Source organism: Bos javanicus, chromosome 13, assembly GCF_032452875.1.
Source record: "Bos javanicus breed banteng chromosome 13, ARS-OSU_banteng_1.0, whole genome shotgun sequence".
Classification (NCBI taxonomy): Eukaryota; Metazoa; Chordata; class Mammalia; order Artiodactyla; family Bovidae; genus Bos; species Bos javanicus.
In genome coordinates this window covers 42,790,336-42,810,607 of record NC_083880.1, presented here as the reverse complement: position 1 = coordinate 42,810,607, position 20,272 = coordinate 42,790,336, and the positions used below count along the sequence as shown (strand labels likewise).

The following is a 20,272-nucleotide window of genomic DNA, read 5'->3' as shown; positions in this document are numbered from 1 at the left end:
ATGACTTATTTGGGACTCTCTTGGGAGACGGCCAGTTGTTTACTTTTTCAGACCTGAGATCACCGACCTATAAATGGACCAAATCAATTTTCACTTTGGCCTTCGTGCATTTTTGATCCCTGGCCTCCGGAGTCCGCACAGTAGCTAAGCTGCTATCGTGGAAGGAAGGGGCTGGGAGGCCTGCCAAGGTGGGGGTGCAGGATGGGGGGAGCAGGTTTTCATTTCCTTGTCAAGCAGATCCTCAGGCTTCAGTCCTGAGGTGGCTTTTTGTCTGGGGAAAGCATCTCCCCACTGTCTTTTCCTGCCGTGCCCAGACACAGACCTCTGTCCCCCACCTCAAGGTTGACACTTCGGTGAGCCCACTGGGCAGAGGGCAGTTGGCTCCGGTTTTCAGCGTCTGTGTTCTGATGGTCTGCCCCCAGCCCTCTGGAGCTGGGGATGTGGTGACCCCCCACCTAGTCAGGCCCCCCGGGGAAGGATGCAGACTCCCCGTACCTGTCCTGCAGGCTCAAGTCTTCTCAGGTTTCACACCTCTCTCTCTCTCCTGGTCCTTCCCACTCAGAGGTCAGGGCTCCGTCTCTGTATGCCTGACAAGTGGGCTTATGCAGCAGTCACGCCACTCTGGACCCTTGCAGCCCTAGGAGGGGTTGGTCTGGTCTTTGTCCGGGCTGTGACCCCCTTCTCCTGGTCCTTGATTAAAACCAGATCCTCACTAGACACACTGCAGCTGGAGGTCAGTACCCGCTCCAGACCACTCGGCCCTGGAAGTGATGAGCCCACAGATGTCACAGTCCAGAGGGTGCTCTGCTCTGCTGGACCCCAGAAAAGTCTGGACCTCCACAGGCCTACCCCGGACAGGGGACACCAGGAGTGCCCAGCGGGGCCTGTGGGTGTCCTGCTGCTGCCGTCTCCCCAAGAGGCACTGACAGGACTTTAATCCTGCCACCACGCACCAACCACGGGGGCAGGTTTTTGTTTCAACTTTGGTGAACGGGAACGTCAGGTGCTCAATGTGGGCGCTGGGGGTGGAGGGACAGAGCTGATGCTCACCAAGAAGAATCAGAGGAGCTGAAACCCTGGAAAACCCTTTATTTCAAGTGGAACACATGAGGTTCAGCTTATTTCGAGAACTGTACATTCACCACAGGAGCAACTGTGGGCCTGGGGCCCACAGAGCCCTGTGCCCGGCTCGGCCAGCACCCCGTGAGCCCATGGGGGCTGGGCCGCCAGAGGGTGGATCCAGGGCTGTGGCCGGGTGGACATTGCTTGGAGGCCAACGGCTCAGGCAGCGATACATCCAGTGGGCTCAGCACAGAGCTTCTGTGTGAGCACTCGGCACCACACAGACGTCACTCACACACATGCGTGCGGCTCAGGACACAGATTCTGTGCGAGCACTTGGCACCACACAGATGTCACACACAGACACACACACACTCTTCACAGCAGTGCACACTCACATTCAGACACACATACACACACGGCTCAGGACACAGCTTCTGCGTGAGCGCTTGGCATCACACAGACACACACACACTCTTCACAGTGCACACTCACATTCAGACACACACACACGACTCAGGACACAGCTTCTGCATGAGCACTTGGCACCACACAGACACACACACACACGGCTCAGGACACAGCTTCTGTGTGAGTGCTTGGCACCACACAGACACACACACTCTTCACAGCAGCGCACACTCACATTCAGGACCCTCGAGGAGCCCGGGCAGGTGGGCCATGGAGAGGCACCCCCTCCAGCCCCCCTGCCCCATGCTCAGTGCCAACCCGGCAGCTGAGCCTGAGCCCCCTGAGGACGCGGTTCTGGATGACGTCACAGTCCACACCCTGGGGGATGCCAGGCCCACTGGCCGCGGGGGACGCCCGCTGGAGAGCAGCACAGAACAAGACTCCTGTCAAAGGATGCATGTCACAGCCACCCCAGGCCTGAGACGGGACAGTGTGGATGGCAGTGGGGCCGCCCTGGCCTCAGCCTGCGCCCCCTGCCCCGTCTGGACACCGTCCACCTGGAGCCAAAGCCTGGGCTGCGTTCCAGGGCACCCAGGGGCTGGTGTGTGCGGCCATGGGGAGGAGGGTCCCGGCTGGCACCGTGGCCCCCATACCGCAAGTCAGGGGTCCTAAAGGGGCCTGCTCTCGCAGAGCCTGTGCTTCTGTGGGAATGGCCGGCAACTCAGTGGCTACGAGGCGGGGCTCTTGTGTCGGCTCAGGGAATCGATGTAATGAAAAGTGGCGCCCAGAGCCCAGCTGGTCTCCACGTTGTCGATCTTCCGGGTCAGCTTGAAGAGACAAGCAGGGAGAGGAGCACGTGTGTGGGGAAGACGGGCAAGTGCTCTTGAGGGGCAGGGAGGGGGCACCCCAGGGTCCCTACCTTCAGCACTTTGTCCCCCGGGAAGCCGAGCTCCTGGAGCAGCAAGCTGACGTAGGTGAGGTCCAGGCACAGGAAGGGGCTGGGTGGCGGCCGGGTCTCTGCCGTCCGGCACACTGAGGGGGACACGGCTCCTGGGTATGGGCACGGGCCCAGGCTGCCTAGTTCCACCCATGCAGGGCACCACCCCCTAGGCCCTGTGCCGCCCAGGGCCTCCCTGCTGGTCAGAGCCCAGGACCAGCAGGGACTTGAGGTCAACCCAGGGTCTACTACCCACCCTGGCTCTGTCTCCACCCGGTGACCCCAGCCACCTCTCCTGGGTGTGGACCCAAGCCTCCTGAGGACTGGAAACACCCTCAAAGCTGATGAGAGAGAGCAACCCACCCCTCTTAGCGAGGACAGACAAACCACCCATAGCCTCTGCTCAGAGCCTTCTCCCGCTGGTGTCCAGGAGACAAACCCAGAAGTGAGGAGAACGATGGAAAAGAAGCCTTTCTGGGGGCAGGGAGAGGGGAAGGAGGTCATTCGATGGAGAAATACAGAGTTAACTCCTTGGACCTGCAACTGGGAAAGGGACTCAGGGTGGAACTGCTACAAGCGGCCTGCACACCTGCCAGTGGGGAGTGAGGAGGGAAGGGTGGGCAACCCACACCCGGCCACACCCTAGGGGGACGGATCTTGGTCCCCCTCTCTGGGCTCTGCTGTGCAGGGGTCCCTGGCAACTGTGAATCTGCTGGGACACTTTGGGGGCTTGAGGTTACCCTAGCCAAAGAGAGTCAGAAAAAGTGAAATCAGGGGAGTCCACGCCTCATACCCCAGGACTAAAACCCTTGCCCCTACCGCTCAGGCCACACAAGGCGTGGTGGGCTGGGGTCCAGCTGGCTCGGTGGCCCCTCACATGCTCACACCCCTGAAGGCTTGTCTGGGCGACAGGCAGGAGCTGAAGAGAAATTCCAGGGCCAGGGCCTGCCTCGAGCCCGGGATGGTGTCCTGCCTCCAGGCCACTCACCATACTTGGCCGCTATCTCAAAGTCTTCAACGACAAGGCTGCCTCCCTTCTCCGCATCTGTGGATGAGACCAAGTGCCCCGTTGGCACCAGGGCTGCAGAGCAGAGACAGCACTGAGGCCCTGGGGCCCACGCACCCGAGGGGAGAGGTCCAGAGGTGGACGGCTGCATGTCTGGGCATCAGAGAGTAAGGATGAGGTGCCCTGGCTCCGCTGGAAGGGCAGCTGCTAGGATGCCCCAGAGAGAGGGACCTGGGCCCAGGTGAGGGGTCACCTTCCCCCATTCCAGCCTCGTCCTGCTGGCCGTCATCCACGGAAGACCCAGCAGTGGGTCTTCCTGCTGGGAAGACACCTTCCCCCATTCCTCCTTCCTCGTCCTGCTGGCCTCTGTTTCTCCAGGGTGATTTTCTATGCACACTAATGTTTCATCCTCGCCATCGATAACATTCTGACACCCTTAATCTATCTTATCAAGACATTTCCAGTCCTGACCCAGTGAAGTGACCTCATGACCCTCTCGAGATTTTCTAGCGGGTCTGACGAGCACTGGTCCCAGACTCCCAATGCCGTCTTCTGCCCTGATGGCACTCACAGGTCAGGAAGGGGTCAGGGTGACACATATAAGCTCCTGAGGGTGGTCTGAGGACTGGGTGCCAGCAGCTGAGGGTTTGAGAATCACAACAGGTGAGAGGAGAATGAACCAACAGCCAGGAAGCCTTCCTGCATTAAGCAGCTCAGAGAACTGAATTATTTATAAAAGGGGCCTAGTACTCTCTACTCACGACAGGTCCCTGCCCTCCCACCACCCTGATGTGACTGGCGGGCCCTCTGCCGGAGGTCCCACACCCCAGGCCCCCTCATAGCAAACCCGGCTCCACCCTTACCTATGAGGCCCACATTTGCGGCAAGGTCGTAATAGTAGGAAAAGGCATAGAATTCCACATCCTTCACTTCCTCTGTCCTGTGCACTTTGTTTCGGAGGATCTCAGACACTCGGCGGGCGCACAGCTGGTAGAGGCTCCCCGCTGGGGCAAAGGGAAAGCAGACTCAGCAGTCAGGGGTCTCTGGGCGCCTGATCACATGGCCCAAGGTGGCCAGGACCTGGGGGTGCTCACCAGCAACCTTTCAGGGGCCACGCACTGTGGGCAGGTCAAGGGGAGAAACTGCGAGCACAAAGGTGGCCAGAGGGTGGCCCTGATCCTGAAGGCCAGCAGCCTCAGGCTGGGCTCCTGGTACTGCCCTGACACAGCCCAGTGGGCCCACTCCACGCTCGCCCTGCCTGCCCTGGGCTCAGCTTGAGTGTGCAGCATCTCACCCATCTCACCAGCCATCTGGGTGGGGCCTGCAACCCCTCCTGTCAGAGAGGAGGGGGCTGGGCCTCAGAGGCAGCTTGCCAAGCTCATGAGACTGGTCATGACACTTGCTCAGAAGTGCAACAAACACAGACTGAGTTAGTGGATGTGGATGGCCCACAGCCCATGCCCAGACCCATTTCTGATCTTGTCCCAGCCCTGCTCCACATCTGACAACAGCGCTGTCCAGCTTCCCAGTGGCCCCCGAAGCCTCCCCGTCGCCCTTTGGGTCTCATTTCCCTGCCTTCTCCCTGCTCTGACCCTCAGACCTCCTCCTCCTCCTGTCCCCCTGCCCTCTCCCTGCTCTGACCCTCACACCGCCTCCTCCTTGCTCCTTAAATGCAGCAGCCAGCTCAGGGCCTTTGGTGAGCTGCCCCCTCAGCTTGGAGCTCATTGCCCAGTTCGTCATGTCTCGTCTCTTTCCTGCTTGTCCTTAAACCACGAACCCCCTTCCCAGTCCCCTCCTGTTTATTGCCGGATAATAAAAAATAGAATTTGCTCTCCATCCTTGGTCCTTGACACAGCTTGTAAAGACCTGTAAGGCCCTGAGTGGTGAGGGTGAGAGGGGTGTCCTGTTATTCTCAATAAGCCCTAATTTTGTGCTAATGAGGTGACTCCCAGTGGGACCCTCAAGGGCTTCAGGATGGGGGCTGGTGGTTAGAGGATTGGGATGTTCAGTGCCCCCTGGAGGGCATGGACAGAGGGCTGGGGACTGAGTCAGTCACCACCCGCCACTGAGTTGATTAGTCCCTCTGCAAGAAGCCTTGTAAAACACCTTCAGGAAGGGGCTCAGAGAACTTCTGGGTTGGAGACGTGTGTATGTGGGGGAGTACCCTGGGGGGCTCCAGGTGCCCCCCCCCACACGCCTGCCTTGTGCCTCTCTCCCATCTGTTTCCCAGCTGTCCTTTAGAAGGAACCAGAGACAGGAACGTGTTTCCCAGAGTTCTGTGATCCCTCCCAGTAAATTACTGGATTTGAGGACGGGGTTGTGGGAACCCCTGATTTTTAACAGGTCAGTCAGAGGAACGGGGGCCCAGCACTTGCAAGGGGTGTCAAGGAGCGGGGCTCAGGGTCTCTGCCCTGACTCTGTAAGTCAGTGTTAGAACTGAGCTGAATCACAGGATACCCACTGGTGGCAGAAAGCTGGGTGGTGAGGGGAATACCCCACATTTGAGGTCAGAAGTGCTGTCTGTGGAAACAGTCCCATCAGTGGCATGTCCAGGTTGGACACGGTATCTCAGTAACCCTTTCAGAAGAAACTCAGAGCACAGAGCAATGGGCGCTGTGGTGAGACAGGCCGGGGGCTCCTTGGCCTCTCCCGTCCTTGCTGGAGCACGGGCCAGGGTGGCATGGTCCATAGCCAGGCCTGGCTGTCAGCTTGAGGCCGGGGGATGTCCAGGCCCTTCCTCACTGGGGCCTGCTGGGAAACCTGGCCTCTGGAGGAGCATCTGGCAGCAGACAGGGAGGCCCGTGCAGGGAGCCCGCGGGAGGCAGGAGCTCCAGAGCTGAGTCTTATCTCACAGGCTAGTACAGGCCAGTCTGTGAAGGAGGCTGGACAGGCTCCCTGCTTCTCTCAGGTGCTGGGGGGTAAGGGGCTGCCATCGACCCTCCCAAGCCACCCGCCTCCATGCCATACCTGCCTCCTGTCCTGCAATCCTGTACGTCACTTCAGCATGCTCCCACTCTCCTCTGAAACCAGCAGACAGACAGGGGCTGACCAGCTCCTGTCCATCTTCAGCTGAAAGAAGAGAGGAGGTGAAGAGCACTGGCTGCAGCAGAGCCAAGACGAGTCCCATGGAGGGCGGCCCATGGCACTGAGGGCCTCAGAGGGTCAAGGGAACACGCTTCCTTCCTACCGTGAGGATGAACCTCTGGGAGCACCCCAGGTCAGCGGCAGGAGGGCAGAAACCCCAGCAGAGCCACTCCCAGCTCACCGCCAAGAAGGGGCTTCGAGGTTCCAGGTGATGGAGTGGGGGGTGGGGCCAGGAGCCATGGCGGGTGCCTGCTCACCAGGACCCTGTGCCACTGGGCCCATGACCGGCAGAGGAAGGGTGGTGGCTGGCCTCCAGGGCCCCAGCCCTCAGGGACACACCTGCTGGCCTCCCACTGAGCATGCCCCCGTCCTTGGCTGATTCTGGTCTGAGCCCTCCTGCACCAGCAGAACGGCCCCCACGGGACCCCAGCAGGGGTCTGTGAAGGCAGGTGATAAAAAAGACTGCTGTCTGCAACTGCTCAGTCCGGTGTGTGGTCTGCTGAGTGACGACAGCTCACAAGGCAGGAGCTGCCATCACACTTTGGGGAGAAACATGGTCCCCTGCTGCTCTGAAGGGGGGTGGTGCAGGAGGGACAGGACCCTGAGGCTGGTGCAGACGGGCAAGCGGGTGCCTGCTGTCCTCCGCTGACTAACGGATGTTTTCTAGACCAGAACAAGGCTGCAGGTGTTAGTGAGACACGGACACGGTTTAGGTTCGCAACAAAGGGGACACTGTTAGAAGTTTAAACGGCAGGATCTGAAATAAAGGAGCTGAAGCGGGACGTGTGTGCAAGAGGATTCCAGGGGAACACGTGTGGGCTTGTGCACATCTGACCAAGGCCTCTGGGGGGACAGGCTGAGGTGGCCTCAGAGCAGGGCCCTGGGCCGCCTTGGGTACACGGTTCCCTAAATATCCCAGGAGCTCAAGTGCCTGCTGGCAATGTCTGGCTTGTCTGAGCCAAGTGCGTCAGGATGGGATGACATGGAGAGGGCCTGGGAGCAGACACAGGCTTTGTCCCCAAACGCCACACCTGGAAGAAGGTCAAGCCCGTTCCAAGTTCCCTCCATGCAGGAGAATGCAGGGCATGTTCTCAGGAGCCGCCCCATGGTAAATCCTTATAAACAAGCCGATGCTGATGGTGTGTGTTTCTTAGGTTCCTAAGACACTCTCCCTTAGTGATTCAGACACCACTTCACTAGCCATCTTTCTTTAAAAAGTAACTGGGGAGGTCCTCAGGGGCCCCCAACAAGGTCTACGGGCACACTCTCAGAGGCTCCCAAATCCTGTTGGCCAGAAGGGCTCTGGACACTGCACCCCACTCACCAGGCTTCCCCTCCTCGCCTCCCAGGACCGCCAGTCTCGCCGACATCAAGCCAAGCCCCAGGTAGCTGTGGAGAGAGTGCCCTGGTGAGGAGAGGCCGCCCGGAGGCCCAGGTGCTGCCTTGCACACGTCCAGTGGGCGTGTTCACTGGACCCAAGGGGGTGGGGGGGCTGGGGCTGGGCGGGGCAGCGGCCTCCTGCTTCTCCCAGGAGCGCCTCGGCTGAACAAGCCAAGACCCTTCCTCAGCGGAGCTCAACCAGGAGCTGTGGACACTGCGGAGGGTGACAGGCAGGCCTCCACCTTCACAGTGCGGACAGGCCTTGTGGAAAGAAGCTACTCAAGGTGTCAGTGGCAAGAAGATGACCCAGAAAACCCCTGCACAACCCACAGGCTCTTCCCCACTTCCCCAAAAGCATCTTCCGAAGCAGAACAGAATACATACAAAAGAAGAAATACTGCCGCAGAATTTTAAAAGGAGGAAAAGGGAAGGAGGGGGGAGGGGTGGCCACAGGGGGAGGGGGAGGGCAGGGGGAGGGGGAGGCCACAGGTGAAGGGGAGGACAGCGGGAGGAGGAGCCCACAGGGGGGTCCACGGCAGGGTCCGGGGACTGAGTCTGTGGACAGCGCTCTGGTCACTCCCCGGGGGAGGCCTGCAGTGGTAAGCTGAGCCCCTGTCCACTCTTAGTCCTGAGGACGCACCTGTAGGAGTAGAGCCTGTAGGTCCTGTTAAACACCTGGAGGGACGTGAGGAAGCTGGGCGGCGAGGTTTGAAGGGTGCCCTGGGAAGGACACAGGATTAGCGCTCCTTTCCTGCTGGCCTTTCTAGAAAACCGGTCCCCACCTCCCTCAATTCATTTGCAAGAACAGGGATATGCACAGATGTATTCAATTAGCTTTTCATCAACTCACAAGCCATGAAACAGCTTAGACCAAGCAATGAAGCACTTGGATTTTTCCTTTTTTGGGGGGGTTGGGGGCAGGGGTGCACTGCATGGTATGTGGGATCTCAGCTCCCTGACCAGGGATGGAACCCTCATCCCCTGCAGTGGAAGCATGGAGTCTTAACCACTGGACTGCTAGAGAAGTCCCGTGTCTCCCCTCTTTTTGAGTAATATTTATCCATTCTGAGAAGTATGGCCCAACCAGAACAGTTCTGAATATACTTAAGGCTCTTCCATTAAAACTAAAAAAATAAATAAATAAAACGTGGTGGATGAGGAAAGTACTTTTTAAAAACACCATGCGATGCGATCTTAACTGGAGATGTGCCCATCCTAAAAAGGACTGTGACCCTGTCCCATGTGAGTCAGACTGATGGCCCCTCCCTGGAAGCCCTTGGGGGGCAGGGAGGAACCCACCCCATGCTCTCTGCCCAAAGGGCTCCAGGTAGTATCTGCTAATAGTTTATCACCCCAGAAAAGAGCAAATTCCTAGGTTTTCTAGGCAGAGTTAAAATCAAACTAAGCAGGATTCACTGTGTGTGATGACCCTCAGGAGGGAGGTTGAGCTCACGGGCCTCCAGGGGGCTGCGGCTCCCCAACAGGGCAGGTGGCCTTGGGGGTGGGGGCTGGTTACCTCGAGTCTTGGGAGGAAGGTGATCTGGGTCGACCCCCCGCCTAGGTCCAGCATGCCCACGCTGCCCCTCCCGGGGGTCTTCAGGCTGCCTGCAGCACCGGAAGTAAAATCCACATGGCAATGACAGTTAATAAACAGAATAGCAAAAAAAAGGGGGGGGTGGGGGTCAGAAGCTAGGCCCTTCCATGGAAAGAAGAACAAGACAACAGAGGCTGCAGCCACTTAAAAATCTCCACATGTTTTGGGGAGTGCACGAAGAGCAGCTGCCTGGCGGGGCCTTCATCTGAGCTTTCACCTGGGCTCCGGACCTCCCCCGTTGCACGGCTCTCCACTCCCGGATGGCAGAGCCTGTAGGCAACTTCCGTCTCGTCCAGTGTCAGAGATTCTGGGCTTGTCCATAATTACAACAGAGGGATAAAAACCCACATCCGGAGAGTTATCTGAGAAAAATGACTCCTGATTCCAAGGACCTATGTTCCTGGTCCCTGGTCTTCCTCCAGCGGGACTTCAATTATAAGGCAATCAGCACTTGCCTCATGTTCAACATTGACTGGGGTGACTCAGGGCTTCTCTCAGGAATGAGGATGGTGCTGCTGCAGGCCACCACCACCCCTAATACCTGCATCCACAATCTCGGGGCCCGCCACATGCTGGGGTCAGTAACACTGCAAAACCCTGGGGGGTTATTTTAAAGAGCAGAAATGAGGCTCCTGCTCTCAAGACCAAGGTCTGTGAAGAGTGGGCTCTGTGATAAAGGGAACCCACCTGTTAAGAAGTTCACGGTGATCCACGCAGAAACACCTGCAGGACAGGGTCACAAAGGGCATCTGAATCACCTGAGAAGCTGTAATTACAGCACCGGGGGCTCATGGCGACTTTCGGATTTCAGGGGCACGAGGAGACCACTTTCCCACTACTCTCAGCCTCTGGATCGGCTACAGGAACAGGCGTCACTCAGAGCCAACAGCGGCTTCTGGCAGACTGCTCTAGAAGATACCACACTAAAAGCCGGAATGCTTGGCCAAATGTCCCATCCTACGCTCCCACTCTTTATCGACTGCCTCTTTTCAGAAGGGGAGGGATGAGAACCAAATGTTCTTTCCTTCCACCCACACAAACTCTTAAGGTCACATTTAGAGTCGAGGCTGGTAAGGAACCTTATTAAGCGATGCTCTTGGAATTAAGGCAACAGCAATGTACTCACACAGCAACTGGGGATTCTCTCTAAATGTTCTTAGAAGAGAGCATTTGTTTTCAGGACTGTGATCTGTGCCAGGCTGGCAGCCAGTCACGAGGAGAATCTAACACTGGCCCCAAGAAGGAGGCTCTGAGACAGTCAGACTGTGGGCGGTGGGTGGGGCAGGGCTGTCACTTCAGTGCCTGTGCCTCCAGGCAGGGAAAGCTCCAGTGAGATGCTGACAGCAGTGCTGCATGCAGCCTGCCTTGAGGGATGGCCTCGCGGCACTTTCGATAATTACCCTCGTCAGTCCCGTTCATGATGGAAACACAGTCATCCCCTACGAGGAATGGCGATGCCTCAAACACTTCTTTCACCTAAATGTAAAGAGAGACGCGTCTTTAACCTTAAGAATCTAAACTCCTAGTCCCCAGTCACTGCCCTGCGTTAGGACAGGACAGGAAGGGCGGGAAGCCCCATGGGGCAGATCCCAGCTCTGGGCCCCCACGCAGACTGGTGGGCACATGCCCAGGGGATGGCCTGGCACAGGGAGGCGGAGGCTGGGAGCAGCTGGCTCCTTCTCCATGTTTTAGCCATGATAGATACACAGAAATCTCAGTACGTCTGCACTTGTGTCCCACAATCTGACTTGAGCGCATGAAGGTAGTTTCTATAAAGGGACCTTGACAGGCCTGCAACAACATCATTTAGCAGCTGGCAGGTGCAGAAACAGCTTGGAGCAGGACCATTTTGCTGAGAACACTTTCCCTGATTCCTGATGGTTAAGACTCCTACAAGCACCTGCCAAAGACAGGCTCCAGGGCCACCTTCAGGAGGTGTAGCGCCTGGGCACAGGCCAATGGCCTGAGCTGTCCCATCTGAGCATCAGACCGAGAGAGGGACCTGTGCTTCCTGCGAGGGTGACCAGCTTGAGCCGAAATTTCAAGAATTCAGGTCCTACTGCCTCAGACACACAGCAAGTCCTTGGATGGAAGGAAGCCCTTCAAATGTATTATTTTTCACACAAATTTGGTCTTTTTATAAAACAGGTTCATTCTAGAAAACATGAATGGCTTTAAACATCTTGAGGAAGAAAGCATCATTCATCCACAAGCCCTCCACCTAAGATGACACTGCGAACATGTTGACATGTTTCCTTCCTGTGAGACCTTCTCCAGGGGCCTGCTCGGACGTGGACGGATGCTCCACGGTCTCAGTTATCATCAGCCAACCCTTGGGGGAAATGGAGGCACTCACCTTCCTCAGCAACTTCTGAGCCTTTTCTCCTGGCAACAGGCGCAGACCAGCTGTAGCCTTGAGGACCAAGGGGGTGGCCTTCCAGAAGTCAAAGGGGATGTCCTGTTTGGCCACGTCCAGTAGCTCCTGGATCCCCGGGGCGCTCTGTGGACATGGTGGGTAAAGCAGGGTTGGTCCACTCGCAGCATGGTCACTGTTGCTCCCCACCCTTTAGGCTTTATACATCTGTAAATGTATTTTTTTCCTGATTTTACAAATTGGCAGAAACAGTGACTCAAGTGGTGCTGCCGGGGGCATGGGGCGGACCTGTGGCAGTGGAGTGGACCGGGGTCCTACACGCCCGGCCACCTCGGGCAGTGTCAGGTGAGCTGCAAGGCCTCGGCACACCATGAGAGAATTCTAGGGTCCCTTATGGCCCTAAAACCCACGAAGAGCAACACCAGAGATTCACCTGCACCTGCTGGTATGCTGAGTGCCACACACTGGACCAGGGCGTGTGTGTGTATGTGTGTGTGTGTGTGTGTGTGACTGGACCAGGGACTGTTGTGCATGTGTGTGTGGTGTGTGTCTGTGTATATACACGTGTGGGGTGGTGTGTGGTTGTGTATATATGTGTTTATGTATGGTGTGTGTGGCTGTATATATGATGTGGTGTATGTATGGTGTTGTTATGTGTGTGTGTGTATACATGTGTGGCATGTGTATGTGGTGTGTGTATACACGTGTGGAGTAGTGTGTGGTTGTGTATGTGTGTGTGTGTATGTGTGTATATGTCTGTGTAAATACACGTGTGGGGTGGTGCGTGGTTATGTGTATATGTATGGTGTGTGTGGCTGTATATATGGTGTGATGTAATGTGGTGTCGTTGTGTGCGTGTATGTATACATGTGTGGTGTGTGTATATACATGTGTACGTATGGTGTGTGTGGCTGTATATATGGTGTGATATATGTGTGGTGTCGTGTGCGTGTATGTATACATGTGTGGTGTGTGTATGTGGTGTGTGTATACACATATGGGGTAGACTGTGGTTATGTGTATGTGTATATATGTATGGTGTGTGTGGCTGTATATATGGTGTGATAAATGTGTGGTGTCATTGTGTGTGTGTATGTATACATGTGTGGTGTGTGTATATGGGGTGTGTGTATGTGATATGTATGTGGTTGTGTACACATGTGCAGTGTACATGGTGTGGTGTATATATGGGGGGGCCTCCCATGGGTACCAATGTCCTCCATAGACTCCCTACACTGTGCAGCAACCCAGGCCAGCACAGCAGAGATGCTGCCCTGGGAGGACCACACTGCATCCGAGAGGAAGGGAGTCACTTTAATAAGGCTACAGAAGACAAACTTGATGAGCCAACAGACATGAGAGAAAACTGTTACCTTTTCAACGTCATCAGCATAAGCAGAAAGACCTGGCTTCAGTGCTTTGAAGGTTTCATGGGTCAAGGTGGGAGTTTCTAAGGGAAAATCATATTTTATACAAGGCACAAGTATGAATATAAACACAAATACAGGAATCTCTACAACTATGACGAGCCACACTTTTAAGGCAGACATCTGAAAACAGACCCTCACTGTTTCTTGTCTAAACTCTGCCTCTTTAGTCTGGCTAAATGAGGAATATCATACTTAATGTTTTGGCTAGAACTTTTCCTCTTAAAAAAAATGAACCTTATTTATTTACTTAGGCCACACTATGAGGCATGTGGGATCTTAGTTTCCCAAACAGGGATTGAACCCCTGTCCCCTGCATTGGAAGCATGGAATCCAATGCATGCTTAACCACCAGACAGCCAGGGAATCCCCCAAATCAACTTTTCTGACGTATAATTTACATACAAAAAGCCTATCCATTTAAAGTGGTTAAAGTTTAACACAGTTAATTCTTGCTGATTCAACAAGCAGAGGAGCAGGGCAAATGATTTTAAACTAGAAATGTAAAATAATTTTCTTGATTCTAGCATGGACACATTACAGGTTCTAAAGAATATTTCGTTCTTCTTTTTAAAAAATTCAGTGTCTTAAATTATTCGGGGCCTTGGCTCACGTGCTTACACCAGGGGAGAGTATTCCCAGGCACGCTGAGGCAGAGCAATGTTATCAAAATACAGACACGAGGAAAGGTCAGGGACAAAATTTTTCTAAGGACATCTCTCCAAAGAAGCTACACCGAACATGGCTACTAAAGGGTTATCCGCTGACAGGTGTTGCCTTAAACTTAGCTTCAAATCAATTCTGGAGGTAGGCAAAGTCCAGCATATAAACATTTAACTATTGTTAACAAGTTTAAAAATAAAGCAGATGAAAAGTGGAAAAATGTGCCACAAGAGCCTTGGAGGGGCCTCCTGAAGGCACCCGGTGCCTCCAGCTCAGCTAAACACACAGAAGCGTCAGCACAGAAGCAGAGAAGAGGGACCCCCAGATGTGGGAACTGACTCCCCAAGGGGTGGGGGTGGGGAACTGGGCACAATGGGGGTCTCTCCGTGGGAGAAGCCAAGGGATGAAGATGCCCAGTTCCACCCTCATCCCTCCCCAGCCCCCACCTGGGAAGCAGGCCCATGGGCAATGGCCAGTTCCCCTTTCACTGAAGCCATGGCCATCGGGCACCCTGTCGCTGCCTGGCCCCAGTGGGCAGCTCCGTGTCATTGCTCATGTACCTGACTCTCCTGAACTTGCGGCTCCCACTGGCCTGAACCTGGGGCTACCAGCTGCCTTGAACTCATCCCATGTGACTTCTGGCCTAAGTCATGGTCCCAGGCACCCAACCCACCGGAGACACCGGGAGGGGACAGGACACCCCCATACCCTCTGAGATCTCAGCTGCCCTTAGCTGGTCACCAGACGCCAGTGTGAGTGAGGACATCGGGGACTCCTGAGAACCAGCCCTGTCGACAAGCTCCCTGGGGAGTCCCGGGCAGGAGGTCCTGTCCACCCCGAGGGCCGTGCTCTGCAGTGAGATGGAGGGCAGGGGGTGTGGTCGGGGCTTTCTGCTCAGTACCTCCAGGCTGCCGGCTGAACTGGAAGACGTGCACACGGGTACCAGTGCTGCCCGCGTCAAACATGATGCCGTAGGCGACCTCAGGTCCGTGGGCGGCCGGCCCCGGGGGACTGAGGGCCTGCTGGCCCCTCCGGGCCCCCGTGGCCGCCTCGGGGATGCCGAGAAAGGCCTGGGTGGCGGAGGCCCAGTGCCACTTGATGTAGGCGACGTAGATGAACAGGCACACGAACAGCCCCAGCAGGTACGCCACCTTCGTCATCCTCAGGTTCCCATTGTTTGGTATTTTTCTCATTTCCTCGTGTGTGGAAGATGGTACTAGAGCAGCTGGTGGGAGGGAGAGGGGCAGGAAAAACACGCTAGGCTCTGCGGTTCCAGGGCCAGTGGGACATTCCTGTGTTCAGGGACAAAATCTGTTCAACCACAGTTCTTTCCACAGGGACTTCCCTCGTGGTCCAGTGGCTAAGACTCTGCGCTTCCAATGTGGGGGCCCCAGGTTTGATCCCTGGTCAGGGAACTAGATCCCACATGCTGCAACTAAGACCTGGCACAGCCAAATAAATAATAATCAATAAATATTAATAACCGTCCTGCAGATTTGCATTTTTCCTGTGGAATCAGAAGCTTCATTTGCTTCTCAGAATGATTCTGGAAGGTGGAATCCCCATGGAAGAGGAGAGGAACTGAGATATGTAGACACTAGATAACCTGTCCAAGACCGTTGGTCCTGCTGGTGCTGACCAGGGCCACAGGCCCCAGCCCCATGGTGCCCTCCAGGGGCTGGTCCAGGCAGATGGCTGTGGACTTGGTTCTGTTTTAAAAGCCAAGTGTACACAGTGTCCCTGGACCTTTCATGTAGGGAACAGACATATATCCAGTTCATTCTCCCCAGTCTCACTTTTCCTCCCACGTTGGTAATTTACTTTCCAAAGGTTTAAACTCTGGTCCCTTGGGGACTACAGAGCCATACAAGATCAGAGAAATAGCTCGTTCTGGGAGTTTCATAGCAGATACCCGCTTTCATTCACACGCACATTCCTAATTGGAAGGAAATCACGCCCATGTGCTTTCAAAGCCCCCTGACAAAATAAATTGATTTGGCCCCACTATTTTTGGTTCAGCACACCTCAAAATGGAGGCCTTTGCTCAATGGAGGCACCAGGCGGGAACCAGAGGCTCAGAGGATCAAAAGGGAGGCGCCTGGTTGTCTAGGCTGCCCCTGTCCTCAAGGATGTCCACCATCTCTCTACCTTCACTGCCAGCTGTGGGAGGTAGAGTGGACACCCCAGGAGAGGGAAGACAGCAGTGCTGGCTGGGTGGGAAGCAGGATGTGTGCCCGTGGGCAAGCCCCTGGTCAGGGTGCTGGTCTCACCTGTAAGTGGTGGGGCTCGGTGCGCTGGCCGGGGAGGGCGGGGGACGCCAGGCCTGGACAGCAGGGGGCAGTCTTGGGTGGACTCATGACACCCCCAGGCTGTCTGGGGGAGGACAGACAGAACAGTAGGGGATCCAGTCCTTCAGCCACACCTGGATGGCTGCGGCCCCTGGAGCATGGCCGAAACCTTAGGGGCCCCTGTGCCCCTGTCGGGGGGCGGCTGCCCGGAGGCCTGGGGATGGAGGGGAGACAGCATACCCCCTCCCTGAGCTTCTGCAGCTGGGTTCCGGGCTCCTCGGTGCTCTCCCCTCCCACTCTCGAGCAAGCTGCGGTTCCTTTGTGCTTCCCTGCCCTCTGGTGAGAAGAGGCCTCCCTGCAAACAGGCACCAGCCCACTCATCCTGATTTCCCGACCACAACACAAGGCCAGAAACCAGCAGCTGCTCAGCCAACACCTGCAGGTGAAGAAGGCTAGCTGATGCAGCAATTCACCGGGAGGCATGGAGGATGCTTCAGGACCCAGGTGATGGCCATCTGAGATTGGGAATGTTTGGGCAGGAGATGGCAGTGACCAGGTTTTCCACATGTGGAGTTTGAAATGATGGCAGGACTTCAGTTGGACACATAACTGAGCCTTGTGAGAGATGCCAGGTTTGCAGTTGGTGCTTGAACAGCCATCCCCGGGCAGCCAGCTCCACTCAGGAACAGGCCCTTTCAGAGGCTTCCTGTTTTTAGGTTACAGTAACCCAAAGTTTCCTATGGCTAAGTGATCTCTGAAAAAAAGTACTTATAGAGAAAGCTCTAAAGCAGCTATTTCCAAGGATGGTTAGCAAGGACACAAAAGCAAAACTAACATCTTACAACTCTGAAAGTGTTTTATAGAATCCTTTTACATAATCAGTTTTTTTTTTTTAAAGATAAGAAGGGACTTATTAGAATGCAATTTGTGAAGCTTATAAGCTGGAGGGCGAGAAATGCCATACCCTGAGAACTTACTGGGCTACAGTTTCTAATCAGAGGAAAAGTGGGAAGGCGGAGAACTTCCTGGTCTGTCTTGAGTAGATGTGCTTCCATCATCAGTTCCTCCTTCAGGTTGGGCAGGGGAGCTGTCCTGTCCCTACATGGTCAGGCTAGGTCCAGAAATCATTGTTCTTCTCTGTGTGCAGAGAGCATGTCCTAGGGATAATTAACTCACTGAGCTCACTGTTTTATTGTTTATGAACAAATTTTACTGTTTTATTGTTTATGAGCAAATTTCATCATGTCCTATGTTAGTATGAGAGCCATAATACACATAATCAGATTAACAGGTAGAATATTACATTTTGAGGCAAAGGCTGCTCTTAATTTGTCTACCCATTTAAAAAACACCACTTTAAACACGCTATGAATATATCTTGTTACCAGAGCCCACAGTGCAGGCACCTATATACCACATGATGACTGACTTCCACACAACAGGACCAATGCCCAGGGATGTCTGTAAACGGACTTGCCTGGGATCACACGGTTGGCACACGGCAAAGCCGAGGAGTTTCAGGCTTCTGAATCCAAATCAAACGTGCTTCATTCATCACTTCCCTGTCCCTGTGAATACAAGACTACTTCAGACAACCAGAAAACACGTGAAATTACATACACATAATCATTAAAGTTACAGGGGGCCTCCCAGGTGGCCCATTGGTAAAGAATCCACCTGCCAATGCCCTGAGACGGGATTCGATGATCTCTGGGTGGGGAAGATCCTCTGGAGGAGGAAATGGTAACCTACTCCAATGTTCTTGCCTGGAAAAATCCCAGGGACAGAGGAGCCTGGTGGGTTGCAGGCCATGGGGTCGCAAAGGGTCAGACATGACTGAGCACAATCATTCAAGTTACACACCAAGTTCAGGGTGGCATAAACAGCAGTCAAACAGAACATAACTCTGAGGGGGCCTGAGCCAGGAACAGCCATGTCCCCGAGGCCTGAGCCTAAAAGCCAGTTTCATTCCTTGGGGTAAGGGGCTTGTCCAGAGCTAAGACAGCCGCAGGAGGGGCGGGTCACATTTCGGTGACACTACCAACACCTCAGAGGATCACCAAAGAAAATAATTTTCGTTCAGTTTTGCTCTTTAAAGGAGAGTCTAGAACAACAGCTGTTAAGGCAAGGCGGTGGGGAATGAGGACTCGCTGGTGGTGTGGCAGGATCTAACTGCACAAAGGCAAACAGAGGTTTGGCTGAGCTAACCTGGCTCCCAGTTGGCTACGGGAGTGGGGTGGGGCTGAATCCCCCTGTCCTGGGTCAGAGAGGAGAGTTTTGGTGTGAAGCAGCGGCAGTGATGTCCCGCCCCATCCCCCGGGCAAGCTTTCTAGGAGCTGGGGACAGGCAGGTCGGAAAACGAGCTTTATCCGATTTAGATCTGTAGGCCAGTTTCTCCAAGGGTAAAGTCCCCCCAAAGGACCGTGCGTGCAAATGACTGCCGCAGATACTGAAAACCTATCCAAAAATTAAAGCGCATAACCAAACACGAATCCTCCTTGTAGGTGTCAACGGGCTTTCCTCCCCTGCTGATCAGGCCCCTGTCGGGTCTTCTGCGCCCGGGCTGGGAGCGGGCCGGCGACGCCGGCTTAATGAATGAAGCGGCAGGCTCCGGGCTCCCCGGGGTGGACACCCGGGCGGTCTTGTCCACCCCCGTGCCAGAACACAGATTGCGCCCCCCAGACATCAGCAGAGCTCAGGGTGCCAGTGACCCTGAGGCCACCTCCAGGCGCTGCCGCCCGGAGACGGGAGTTGCCGGGCGCCGGGTCTGCGCCCCGGAGGCCCCCGATCGGCCCCGTCCCCCGGGCCGAAGCGCACAGTGCCCGGGGAGGGGGGGCGCACGTGCATCCGCACCCCGGGGCGAGCGGGACCCGCCGCTTACCCTTCAGCGCCCTGAGCCCCACTCGCGGAGCGGAGTGCCGGTCCCAGGGGAGCTCGCAGGCCTCCAAGGCCGCTTGCCCGCGGTCCTGCCCCACCGGTGTCAGCGTGGCCTCCACCCCCCGGGTCCGCGGGCGGTGGACCCCGGAACCTCGGCCCCGCCCACGTGTGCCCCGCGTCAGCCTAGTGCGCAGGCGCAGCGTGGTGGCGGGGGCGGGGCGGCCCACTGCGCAGGCGCAGCGTAGAGGCGGGGGGAGTGGTGGGGGAGGCGGGGCGGCCCACTGCGCAGGCGCTGTGGTCCGGGCTGGTGTAGTCCTGGGTGGTGGGGTTTCGGTTGCGTGGCTCCAGCTCCTAGCTCTTCTCCGCTGCACGGCGGAGCAGGCTTGCGTGGTGCTTGGCCGGAGTCAGCCCTGCAGTCTCACAACCTTGACCAGCTGTGGAAGTTTTGATTTTTCTCGGGTTCCCCCCCACGACGTCTAAAGTCCCTCTTTTCCCTTAAGGTAATTTATAGTAGAAAATGTCACCACAACAGGCCAGGCAGTGCCACCAAGGCTCTCCTATCCTGACCCCCATGTTCTTGCCTCTTCCTGGAAGCGGCCCGGGTTCCCTGCTCCTAGGCAGGGCAGTTGTTCATGCAGCCCTGTTTCCTCAGGGTCCTGCTGGCAGGGCTGCCCACGTGTCCCCTCGGCCAGTCTTCTCTCCTGGCCACAGTGCGGCCGGCCTTCCAGCATCTCTTACTGTGGATGTGCACATGTGACAGACGGCACCGGGCCAATGGGGTGTCAATGCGCCCCTTGCAGCCGTGGCCCTGGGAGAACCTTGGTGGTTCCTGAATCCCGGGGTCTTCCTGAGTTTGCTGTGAGACATGGGCAGTTGAGAGTGAGTGGGTGCTGACAGGTGGGGATGTAGGGACAAAAGTACTAAGGCCAGGCCTGGGCAGGGGGCCGCGTTTGCTCACTGCCAGCATCTGGTGGGACACTGGCCTCATTTACCAGGTTGTGTGGCTGAACACCAACTCTGTTTGATCAGCTCCACCTTGGGTTCACAGTGCTACCACTTCCCTGTTCTGGGTGACTGAACTTTAGCCCGCTCACAAGGAATGAACGCCAGCCAGATACGTTCCCATCGTTTTGCCAGGCCTTCAACTGCTGTGAACACTGGAAGACCGC

The 20,272-nt window shown here is 55.9% G+C and overlaps 1 protein-coding gene across 3 annotated transcripts; it reads right to left on the bottom strand.

Annotated features, from left to right (window-relative positions):
* Window positions 1-1,074: 1,074 nt before the first annotated feature.
* ENTPD6 (ectonucleoside triphosphate diphosphohydrolase 6) lies at window positions 1,075-19,277 on the bottom strand. 3 transcript variants are annotated; one of them, XM_061436440.1, is made up of 15 exons: window positions 19,108-19,277; window positions 17,704-17,794; window positions 14,840-15,163; window positions 13,222-13,298; window positions 11,831-11,974; window positions 10,875-10,950; window positions 10,162-10,197; window positions 9,397-9,485; window positions 8,521-8,600; window positions 7,825-7,889; window positions 6,384-6,485; window positions 4,280-4,420; window positions 3,399-3,491; window positions 2,393-2,505; window positions 1,075-2,300 (listed from the first exon to the last, which is right to left on the bottom strand). In XM_061436440.1, exons 3-15 carry the CDS (start codon window positions 15,129-15,131, stop codon window positions 2,202-2,204), a joined length of 1,407 nt encoding a protein of 468 aa, XP_061292424.1. In that variant the 5' UTR covers window positions 15,132-15,163; window positions 17,704-17,794; window positions 19,108-19,277; the 3' UTR covers window positions 1,075-2,201. The 3 variants fall into 3 exon arrangements, with proteins under 3 accessions (XP_061292424.1, XP_061292425.1, XP_061292426.1); XM_061436441.1 differs by having other exon boundaries at window positions 3,399-3,455; window positions 19,108-19,275; XM_061436442.1 differs by lacking the exons at window positions 14,840-15,163; window positions 19,108-19,277 and having other exon boundaries at window positions 17,704-17,711.
* Window positions 19,278-20,272: the final 995 nt, after the last annotated feature.

Excerpts from the sequence above, each read along its gene's own strand:
- ENTPD6 (XM_061436440.1), bottom strand. The coding sequence starts at position 15,131 with ATGAGAAAAATACCAAACAATGGGAACCTGAGGATGACGAAGGTGGCG. Across the intron at positions 3,492-4,279 it reads CGCAAATGTGGGCCTCATAG|CCCTGGTGCCAACGGGGCAC; the intron begins GTAAGGGTGGAG and ends TCTGCTCTGCAG. Across the intron at positions 2,301-2,392 it reads CGGGGGACAAAGTGCTGAAG|CTGACCCGGAAGATCGACAA; the intron begins GTAGGGACCCTG and ends TGTCTCTTCAAG.